Below are 11,753 nucleotides of genomic sequence, written 5' to 3'. Positions count from 1 at the left end.
AAAGAATAATTTCTTCATTTTCTACAAAATTGTGGGAAAAACTTCAAAAAACTTGCCATGCGTCTTACTAAATACCTTGGACTGTCTACTTTCCAAAAAGAGGTAATTTGGAGAATATTTGTACTGTCTTGGCATGTTAGGGCCTCAAGAAATTAGATAGGCCGTCAGTACATCAGGTGTGATCAATTTCAAAGACTGGTACCATAGCTTGTAGACTCTATAACTTTCACACAGACCAAACAATACACACCGATTTAGGTTATTTTTACCAAAGAAATGTAGCAGTATCGATTTTGGTCAAAATTTATGAAGAACAATTACTTATTTGTAAAATGTTATAACAGAAACTATGAAAAACAAATTTTTTTTTTATTTTTGTTCTTCTTTAATTTTTAGTGCAAAAAATGAAAAACCCAGTAGTGATTAACCACTTCAGTTCTGGAAGATTTGGCTGCTCAATGACCAGGCCATTTTTAGTGATATGGCACTGCGTTGCTTTAACTGACAATTGCTTGGTCGTGTGACATTATACCAAAATAAAATTGACGTCCTTTTTTTCCCACAAATAGAGCTTTCTTTTGGTGGTATTTGATCATCTCTGCGGTTTTTATTTTTTGCGCTATAAACAAAAAAAAGCGACAATTTAAAAAAAAAAAAAAACACGATATTTCGTACTTTTTTGCTATAAAAAATATCCCCAATTTTTTTTAAAAAAAGCTAATTTTTTCCTCAGTTTAGGCTGATATGTATTCTATGACTATTATATGACTTCTCCCATTCTTCAGACCTCTTTGGACTGTTTTTAGCGTCGCAATATATATTTTATGTGACTTTTTGTTTGATATGTATTCGTCTACATATTTTTGGTAATAAAAATCTCAATAAGCATATATTTATTAGTTTGTGCAAAAGTGATAGCATCTACAAAATAGGGGAAAGATTTATGGCATTTTTATTATTATTTTTTTTTTTTAACTAGTAATGACGGTGATCAGCGATTTTTATCGGGACTGCGACATTATGGCGGACAGATCGGACACTTTTGACACATTTTTGGGACCATTGGCATTTATACAGCAATCAGTGCCGTAAAAATGCACTGATTACTGTGTAAATGTCACTGGCAGGGAAGGGGTTAACATTAGGGGGCGATCAAGGGGTTAATTGTGTTCCCTAGGGAGTGATTCTAACTGTGAGGGGAGGGGACTATTGTGTGAGGAGAGCAATAGTTGTTCATACTTAGTATGAACAAAAGATCGCTCTCCTCACCCCTGACAGCACGGAGATCTGTCTGTTTACATTGACAGATCTCTGTTCATTAAATACCACCAAAAGAAAGCTCTATTTGCGTGAAAAAAAATTGTAAAAATTTCATTTGGGTACAGTGTTGCAATTCTCATTCAAAGCGCGACAGCACTGAAAGCTAAAAATTGGCCTGGACAGGAAGGGGGTGAAAGTGCCCAGTAGGGATGAGCCCATGGTTCGAGTCGAACGTATGTTTGTTCTAAAACGTTTGCGGAAATTTTGAGCCCTGCAGAACGCCCCATAATGCATTGCGAGATCGCAGTGCATTGCTGCATAATGATTGGCCAAAGCATACACCTGACCTGCATACTTTGGCCAATCACAGCGCACTCTGCTGAGAGAGCCACAAGTGGCCAAAGGCAGGGTGCCTTTGGCCAATCATGGCTCAGGGGGGCTAAGTCCACGCCCCATACTATATAAGGCTGCTTACAGAGCGGCTGTGTGTTTAGTGTTGTTGGCATGGACAGAGAGATAGCTTGAGTTAGATTAAGCAGGCAGGTTATTCAGTTAGTGGCAGTGTATTTGATATATATATATATATATATATATATATATATATATATATATATACAGTCAGCCTAGTATATATATATATACTCTGCATTTAGCATAGACTATACTGTATATTCAGTGTTCACTCGATATTCAGTCAGTGCAGGCAGTGTATTAATACATATATATATATATATATATATATATATATATATATATATATATATATATATACTCTGCATTCAGTGTAGCCTATATCTACAGTGCATTCAGTGGTGTACTGTTTCTAATACACTTCAGGCAGTGTACACAGTATCTAATACAGTGTGTACAGTTTCTACTACATTTCTGGTGGTGTACACAGTATACAATACAGTGCAGCCATTGTACATTTTCTAATACACTTCAGGCGGTGTACACAGTATCTAATACAGTGTAGTGTGGTGTTGCAAAACAAAAAATACATCATGTCCAGAAGGCCACCAAGGAGAGGCAGACGCTCACGGGCCACTAAAAGAGGGCAAGCAGCCTCTGTGTCTACAGTCAACAGTGGTGGTCGTGGACATGGTGCATCCTCTGCAGGTGGCCGTGGGGCACGCTTGTCCTTTTTTTTTCTGCTGCTGGCCGTTATTGAGCCAGAACAATCAGAAGAGTTGGTGGAGTGGATAACAAAGCCGTCCTCATCCTCCTCTGTCACCCAGGCTCAGAGTAGTTTGCCTTCCAACGCAGCTGCCAAAGCGGCCTATTTCACCGGCTCCTTGTCCACAGTCACTCCTTCCATAGCCCCACCATCATGCACGGAGGAGTCCCCAGAATTATTCAACCACAATGTCGGTTATATGCTGCTGGAGGATGCGCAGCGATCTGAAGGCTCCAATGTTGGTTCCCAGGTTGAGGAGAGGGGGTGCCACAGAAGGACAAAAAACTGGCAGTCATGTTTCACAGCAGGACCTGTTCCTGCGCCCAACAAACTTTTTATCTACCTCTACCTTTCTCAAATAAAATCTTATAGTGGTATTACCAAATTGCACAACCATTGTATGCAAAATTGCTATTCTATTTCTTCTGTACTGATGATTATTTATCGATGTTAAACCTTTGATAATCAACATTTTGTACTGTACCATATTTCTCCCTGTTTTATACTCAATAAAAAAGTTTGTAAACAAAAAAGGTTACAATGTTGTGGCACCACCACCATCCAAGGCCCAATTTTTCTGCCCCTGTTCAACAGGGGTATGTAATTCAACTTTTGATATAATATTTCACAGCAGGGCCCATTCCAGTGCCCAACACGAATATCTATGAGAGGTTACAGTGTTGTGGCACCACCACCACCAACACCCAAGGCCCAATTTTTCTGCCCGTTTAACAGGGGCATGTAATTACAATTCTTGATACAATATTTCACAGCAGGGCCTGTTCCTGCGCCCAACAAGAGTAACTGTGATAGCTTACAGTGTTCTGGTACCACCAACACCTGAGGCCCAATTTTATGCAGAATATATTAGACATGTGCGCCGTCAATAAATTTGTTTAGTTTCATTTTATACAAAAATGAATTAATATTTTGTAATTCGTGTCCGAAATTCAATTCGGATTCGTACGAAATACAAATTCTCATTAGATTCGTAAACTTTTCGCAAAATAACGAAAGTTCATTATGATGAATTTATCATTATGAGGGGCTCCCACCATCCCTGTGCTGTGCTGACTTACTCTGATTGGTGAACAAAACACCAGTCACATTTCTGTTGTAATGGAATTTGGATCCGAAATTCCGAAATTCGTTAACGAAATTTCTTATTTCGTATAAAATTTGTAAGCATAGAAATTCCCATAGGGTTCCCACCATCCCTGTGCTGCGTTCCCAGGTCTGTATACCTTCTGTGTACTTTATGAGGGGTTCCCACCATCCCTGTGCTGAGTTCCCGGGTCTGAGTGTACACCCACTGTGCCCATTATGAGGGTTTTCCACCATCCCTGTGCTGTGAAAATGTCATATTTCGTACAGAATTCGTATGCATAAAAATTCATATTTCGGATTCGTAATTTCTGGAAATTCGTACGAATTTTCGATTCGTACGAAACTAATCGCACATGTCTAGAATATATAGGGCAGGCTGTATAGTATATATACTGCTGTTCTGAGTATATAGTGCCTGGGGGGCCTGGGGGACCCCCACACCATTTAAAAAAAAAAATTGGGTGCGAGGTTCCCCTTAGAATCCATACCAGACCTGAAGGGTCTGGTATGGATTTTGGGGGGACATCCACGCCAATTTGTTTGGTATTTTTGGTATTTTTATCTATATTGCTGGGATCCGAGAATACATTACAGTCGCAAGCAGTTTTAAATGAATTTTTTCCTTTAGAAATGCCATTTTGTTATGGTACTATTATAAACCTGGGAAAGATGTGCTACTTTACAGATATACTAAGGACACCCCCCAGGCATGATATTTAAAGGAATCTTTCATTTTTATTGTTTCACTTTAAGCATTATTAAAATCACTGTTCCCAAAAAAAACGGGCGTTTTTAAAACTTTTTTTTTGCATTGATACATGTCCCCTAGGGCAGGACCCAGGTCCCCAAACACTTTTAATGGCAATAACTTGCATATAAGCCTTTAAAATTAGCACTTTTGATCTTTCACGTTCGTGTCCTATAGACTTTAATGGTGTTCGCGTGTTCCAACAAATTTTTTGCCTGTTCGCATTTTCTGCTGCGAACCGAACCGGGGGGTGTTCGGCTCATCCCTAGTGCCCAGTATTGAGGTGGTTAATTATTGTGTACTTTAAATCTATTAGGCGCTTATAATTCGGCCTGGTAATGACGATATTGAGTTTATAGTTTTTTGTGTTTTTTTTGTGTTTTTGTTTTTTTGTGTTACCACCACGGAATTGCAATTTCTATGATATTTCAGGCAAACCTTAAAGTCAAAACTCCAATCGGATGGATTGGAGTTTTGCTTTTCTGTGATATTGCGGAGTTCTGTATTCACTTATTCCCTTTGCTGTATGAAACTATGACAATGATTTGTTTGCAATTGCCCTTACATACTGCATGTATTGTAATTGTCGTTTTACCGGTTTTGTTGTCTTTGTTCTAAAGACAATTAAGCCTTTTGTAAAATAAAAATATAAACAAGGGTAAGGTTTTTTGTTCTCAGAGAATAGATGCAGGCACTCCCTCTTTCTGAGTCGCCCTACCCACCTCTGAGCACCGTCCCTTGGTTCTAACTCTCACCCACCTCCCAGTATCGCCCCTTTTGGAGAACTCAGAACCAGATATCATTTTTGGGTAATGTAATGTAATTTGTATGGAATTTGTTAATGATAACAAGAAAAGTGGTAAAATAGATCCCATGCAGCCAGCAACAATAGACCCACCCCAGCAGCCAGCAACAATAGATTCCTCCTCAAAAGTAGATCCCTCCCAGCAACATAAGACCCATCCAGCAACAATTGATCCACAACCAGCAACAATAGACCTCCCCAGCAAAAATAGACCACCCCCCACAACAAAAGATCCCTCCCCCTAGCAACAATTTTGCAAGCATGCACATTTTTATTTCCAAATATATAGCAGAAATTGCAATTGGAAAGAGAAAAGTTTAGTTGTACTTTAAGCTTCTACTGTCTCCTATGCCCATCAGTAAGGAAATTATGCTAAGTGCCTAACGTTACTCTGTAGGACTTCTAGATACATTGGGACCTACCTCAAATATGGGCTTGGTAAAGTAACATCCCCAAGAGAGCTCCTTAGTCCCATTCTGGTGCTAGAGAGGTACAAAAAGGGATCGGGTGACTAAAATACTCTAAAGCTACCCATAGATGGATTTTGCAAACTTTCCCCATGCATATAAACCCAGAGTAACAGGGATAGTAACAGATGATCTAATCTTCTTTACTTTTTCACTTGTACATAAAGTAAAATTACTTTACTAGACAAAAGCAAAAACTTGCTTCCCCCAAGCTACCAAACTGAGAATTACAAAGAGATACAAAGCTATAACATGTAATAGTGTATTTAGTGAGTTTATTGCATAAAAATAAAATAGAAATAAAAGAGTACAGAAAAAAGCTCAACATGAGGAATTACATAATAATTGTTTTATAATATATTATGCATGCATCCCAAATCTCAAATTATAGTCTCCAGTACTCCAATAATAGAAGTCCCAAACTCTTAAAAATTCAAATTGGCATTCTTCTCTTCAAAGGGCCCCACATTCTTCAATGATCATGTCCTCATAGTGTCTTAAAACAAGGTTGGATTCTTCATGGAAAATCATGACCAATGGCTGCATCTTTACTGGCACACATGAGGAACATTCAGCTTTCTCCCATTCCTTTAGATTGATTAAACTCTATAAAAAAAATAGAACATTCAAATATTAGTAATTGGGTTTAGCAATTTTGCTTAGGTCATTAAACAGTGTTAATAAAATGAATAACAAAAAACAGATAGTTTTAATGCAAAATGTTTAACCTATAGTATACAAATAAAATAAGTATACACATATAATATGTAATTGACTATTTAAATTGCCTGCTGTTTTATAATATATGATTGTATTTCATATACAGATATTTATGTGCACCCTCTGGTGGTCAGCTGTAAAGGAGACCTGTCATCAGAGACATAGCTAGACTTTTATGACTGATCCCTTTTTGAAAAGTCTAATAATCTGGATGACATACTGATTCTCTGACTTCAGTGCTTTCTTATTGACTAACCAGGAGCAGGATGCAGATCAGGTGTTCTGACTTCACTAGCTCAATAATTGTTGAATCAGTAAGTCAGAAAGTATGGAATGCACACAAAGCCAGGGAGCTAGCATTTTCAGGAGAAAGTCGGCAAAGTCAACCTACACATTTCTCCTGCAACAAGTTACACTTAGAGAAATACATAGTCTGTCATTGCTAACCTCTACTCCTGCGAATGGTAAATCTTTGACTGTAATCCTAATGCTTTGGCTTCCATACTTTCTGGCTCACAGACCCAAACAAGTAACGGTTTTTAACACCAGTTCCGTGCCTCAGAAGCCAATAAGAAAATTTGTGTTCCCCAATCTACATACAGTATATATTTTAAAACTATACAGATAAACATTCATATTCATTGATTAGTATGAAATCATTTAAATTCAGCTGCCAAGATTTGCATGTATATATAAAGACACTAAAAATGCTGTTTCCCTTAAATAAAAAACATATTTTTTGGTGGGGATAGGAGGTAGTAATATAAATGTTTCTCACCTTTACATAGTTATAGTTTGTTGTCTTGGCGGTGCTCTTTAGTGGGGTATGGCAGCTTCCTTCACACCGGTGGGCGTTGTATCTTATGGGATATATAACCCAGTTGTCGTATCCAAGCTCCTTGAAATCTACCATCATGTCAACCTTTCTACATAAAGGTCCTTGCTCTTCTTCTGGCATGAAATTAGTGATGGGTGGATTAATTATTTGCCTGTCGTTTCTGTTTCGTCTTTGTCTCTGGAATCCAGACATCTTTGGAGAGCTTTCTGACAATTTCTTGATCAGGCCTGGAGACTCTGGCTTGGAAAATGGCTTGTCCTTACTGAAAAATACAATGATTGCTTGATTTGTGGCCTTCTTCTGAAGAGGAACTTCATTGTTAATTGGCTTTTTGTGATTTTCAAAATGAGATACTGCAGCACTGTGAGCATTTTCTACAGCATGTATGTCTTTATAATTGGCCATTTTATTGCCCCTGTGAAGATACTGTCCCATCATATTAGTCATATTGAAGCTTTTCCAGGCAGAATGGTGACTCACTGGCATGCTTTCCATGATTGACCCCAGGAAGACTCTATGCTGTCCATTTTCAGTGTGGAAGATCTCCATAGTGATTGTGGTGGGGGTTTCAAATGGTGGGAGAAGAACTCGAAGCTCCACCAACCTTAGATTATCCCCTTTGGAGATAGCTGTAAGGTCAAAAGTCACTGCCCAGCGATTATCCTCCTTAATACAACCTGAAAGAAATAAAAAAAAAAAATGTTGTGGTTCACAGCAGATAGAAAACTACTATAGCCAGTTTAAAATTCCAAATTCAATTAAGATAATAAAGGAAGGTTAAAGATAAAATATAGAAAATAATTAGTATAAGGGTCTGATATATGTACTGCCAGTATTGCAGATTTAAATCAGATTAAAACTTTTTTATTTTAAATATTTGCTACGGCAAGTTTGATGTTTTGAATCTTATTGGCTACTACCAGTTCCCCAGACAGAGCTTATTTCATATTTGCCATCAGCAATCAAATCAATAAATAGATGCAAATATATATCACATTTAAGTTAAACTATGTACTTACTTTTAGCATTAAGACTCTGGACAGTGTCAGATGCTTCCATGACTTGATCTTCTGGCCTCTGAAGATCTTTGTGCTCATCCACGAGGGTTTGGTAAAGCTGCATCATATAAGAAGGAACCTTGAGCTTTGGAAAGTGGCCGTTTAATCCAGGAGATGGAAAGCTCAATTCCTCTGATTTTAGTGGAAGAGGAGGTCTTCCCAGGGCCATCCAGATGGACAAAAAATATAAGACAGTCTTAAAGGTGAACTCCGAAGGCATCTTCTTCTCTGTGTCTTAATCAGCTCAGGAGATGTTGACTTCTCAGAGGTTTGGCAAGATTGATGATAGTTTGCCGTTTGTACTGATGAACCCTCTTATATTGTCACACCTATGACACCTTGAACCCCTTTCATCCAGATGAGCCATGCATATTAATGAGTCAATCACTGCCTTGGTATCAGCCTTTGTATCAGGTCATTATTATGCTAATCATAGTAGCAGTGCATCAGTCCAAACTATAAATAAAGATAAAACAACATAGATGGGATAACCCAACTTCTTTTAAGTTTGATGTAAAATGCTAGTTTCACAGTAAACAAAATAAAAAAAATCTAATCTAACTGGGTAATACAAATGTTACAGCTAACCATTTTAGCCAAAATGTGACATACTTTGGTTAAATATATACAATGTTTAAATTGTTATTATTCATGTATTATTTTTTATTATTATTTTTAGTAGTAGTATCCTTATTGTTATTTGAGTATAATATTGTTATTATACCATTCACTATAATTATGTTATATTATTATTATTACCACTATATTTTTTTATAAATATACTTCTTACTTTTATGAGAGCACTTTTAAATTTCACAAATACGTTTATATAATATTATAAAATTACATATTAATATATATATATATATATATATATATATATATATATATATATATATTAAGATATTAATACATAATATAAAAAATAATAATATACAGTTATAACTCATATTTTTTAAATATTTATTAATTCTTTTAACCTTATAATATTATATAAACGTATTTGTGAAATTTAAAAGTGTTCTCGTAAAAATAAGAGGTATATTTATAAAAAAAAATATAGTGATAATAATAATAATTCATATTATTTTTTAACGTTTCATGGTTTTCTGTAGCTAAAAAAGATGTTCTTTCTATCAAAATATTTTAATAAGATGTTTACTATTTTGAAAATTAAGTTTTCTCCTGTGCAATGTAAATTTTCAGAAAAAACATATTAACACTGAAGGTGCCATCACACTATTATATTTTTGAAAAAAGTTAATTTGCTTTAGATTGTATAAAATATTCATGGTATCAATCTGATTAGAAATAGAGGATGTCCCAATAAGACTTAAAATGTAAAAATTCTCTGGAGTTTTCCTCTCACCTCTTGTTCTTGGGACAACTCTAAAATTTTGGACTTCCCTGCTTTTTTGGTGACATAAATAGTGTACAAATAGAAGTGTGACCCTCCCTAGTGGGGAGAGAAATAAAATCTTGACAGAGGGTATAACCCTTCCCCACCCTATCCAAAACTAACAAAACACAGAAAATTAAATACTTACCTTTCCAACATTTTTCTTTCCTGGTGCCTATCCATGGCATCATACATATGGTTGGTTGCTCTGCCCACAATGAACCAGGACCATGTTAACTCTATAAAGCAAAGGACAGGTACCCCCAACTCTATTCTAGAAACTAGCCTCAAAAACTGCAGAGAAATAGGAAAGAAAGGAGAACAAAAATTAGAGAGGGGTGTATGCTGCCATTATTGGCACCAGGTAAAGAAAATTTTGGAAATATAACATTTTCCGGGTTCCTGGTGCCTCCATAACAGACTACATGTGGTAAATAACTTTCTTACAGAGAGGGATTGGTGCAAAAAAATATGTTTTAATTCAGTGTTACAAGACTGAAAATTGTAGATCCCACTTAAGGTAAAGGGATTTTCTTGGAGGCTTTAACCAAAGAACCGCTTTTTCGCTCTTTGAGAGGATTCAGTGCCCATTTGGTGTCCTTTAAGGCCGACAGCGCTGATACTTGAACTTTCAGGGTGTTAAGGCCTATCCCCAGGTCCAGTCTTGATTAGAAGAACAATGAACCTCTGGTTTTAAGGGATCAAACCAATTTTTTTCTGCAAAGTCTAGAAATTTCTGCCAGACCTTACATTAGATTGATGATATGCTACACATTTAGCCTTTGTGTACATCAGTGGCTGGTGTAAAGCTGGTGTTTTTTTTTTGGGGGGGGCAGCTAACAAACCACCACCCGGCTGCTGGCAGCATCTCAAACCCCCCAGCCCCCCCTGCCCGCTCGCTATCTTACCCCATCCAGGTGGCAGGTGGTGGGCAGCGGCGGCGGGCATCAGGCGGAAGGCATTGGGCATCAGGTGGCGGGCATCGGGCATCAGGCAGCAGGCATTGGCTCCTGTGTCCTTTCCTCCATAGCTGCCGCCGTACGACTCCTCCCCTCCTCCTAGGCGTCCAAAAGGATCGTCTGTCCTTTCACCCAATCAAGTGATGGGTCTCACGACCCACTTCCTGAGTGACTGCATTCTCTGCTCCCCAAGCCCACCCTATTTTGAAGCCTATTAGTGCCTCTGGCTCTAATTGGTGCTTCAAAAAAACACTTTCCCCCCCATTGGAATCCATGCATCCGGCATCCTGAAAGGGGTCGGATGCATGGATGGGGGCGCGTGCCGCCCCTGGTGTACATGGCTGTACAGGTGCCATACAGCATGCAGAGCCTTTGTAATTACTTTCCCAGCACCCTGCGTACAGCTGCCCATTGAGATGAATTAGTACACAGATATGTCTCGGGGGTTTATGTAAAGCATGAGCATTGGTTTCCATAAATACAAAGCTTTCTCTGAATGGCAGCAGTGCTGAGAGAGTGACCTCCTGTGGTTACCATGCAGAATTGCAGCCACTTAGCACTCTACCTGGATGACTGCTGATATCACTGTAGTAGCGGTGAATACTACAATGATTTGCAGCTGATGCAGGGATCAATCAGGTATGGAATATGTATTTTTATATTAATCCAAGCTGGACTAATGTAACTATGAAAAAAATATCATACCTAAACTCCAGCTTTAAAGGAACAGAATGGGAGTTGTTGCTGACCACATTTTAGAAATCAATTGTATCAGCAACAGGAGTACCACTTGCTGAGATGCAAAATAATCTTCCTTATTATTATAGCCAGCTGTGCCTAGTCCAAAAAATGTCAGATTAGAACTTGTTGCTGCTGTTGCTGATACAGATGATTGTTTTGGTGGAGACTAGCTGAGCCAGCTCATGAGATGTGATTGTGGAGTGTGGAGACTAATCTCACCTGGAGCTGCATTTGAAATATTTCACATATTTAAATGTTGGCTGATTGACATGCTGACTATGCTTTCTGAGCTTCTGAGCCCCCCAAAAATATATACTGTATATATACTCATTAGGAGTTCTGATTTTACAGGCTAAATGTTTCCTAATTGACACAGAAATTCTTGATGTGAAGGAAAAAAGCTGTCCATACACTGATGGATTTAACCGATTTCTCTATTCACGATATACAGCACAGATACAAATCTTCCTCTGC

At 37.8% G+C, this 11,753-nt stretch overlaps 1 protein-coding gene across 1 annotated transcript; it reads right to left on the bottom strand.

Moving 5' to 3' along the window:
* Positions 1 to 6,017: 6,017 nt before the first annotated feature.
* Positions 6,018 to 8,400, bottom strand: LOC141134038 (nodal homolog 2-A-like). The gene is made up of 3 exons (XM_073623627.1): positions 8,142 to 8,400; positions 6,907 to 7,799; positions 6,018 to 6,170 (listed from the first exon to the last, which is right to left on the bottom strand). Exons 1-3 carry the CDS (start codon positions 8,398 to 8,400, stop codon positions 6,018 to 6,020), a joined length of 1,305 nt encoding a protein of 434 aa, XP_073479728.1.
* Between the last annotated feature and the right edge of the window lie 3,353 nt (positions 8,401 to 11,753).

Source organism: Aquarana catesbeiana, linkage group LG03 (assembly GCF_042186555.1).
Source record: "Aquarana catesbeiana isolate 2022-GZ linkage group LG03, ASM4218655v1, whole genome shotgun sequence".
Taxonomy (NCBI): domain Eukaryota; kingdom Metazoa; phylum Chordata; class Amphibia; order Anura; family Ranidae; genus Aquarana; species Aquarana catesbeiana.
Note: the sequence above shows the minus strand (reverse complement) of the source record. Positions and strands in the feature narration are given on the sequence as shown.

Coding starts and splice junctions, on each gene's coding strand:
- LOC141134038 (XM_073623627.1), bottom strand. CDS start 8,400: ATGCCTTCGGAGTTCACCTTTAAGACTGTCTTATATTTTTTGTCCATC. Junction 7,800..8,141: donor CCAGAGTCTTAATGCTAAAA/GTAAGTACATAG, acceptor TATTTCTTTCAG/GTTGTATTAAGGAGGATAAT. Junction 6,171..6,906: donor ATGAATATGAATGTTTATCT/GTATAGTTTTAA, acceptor TTTTTTTTATAG/AGTTTAATCAATCTAAAGGA.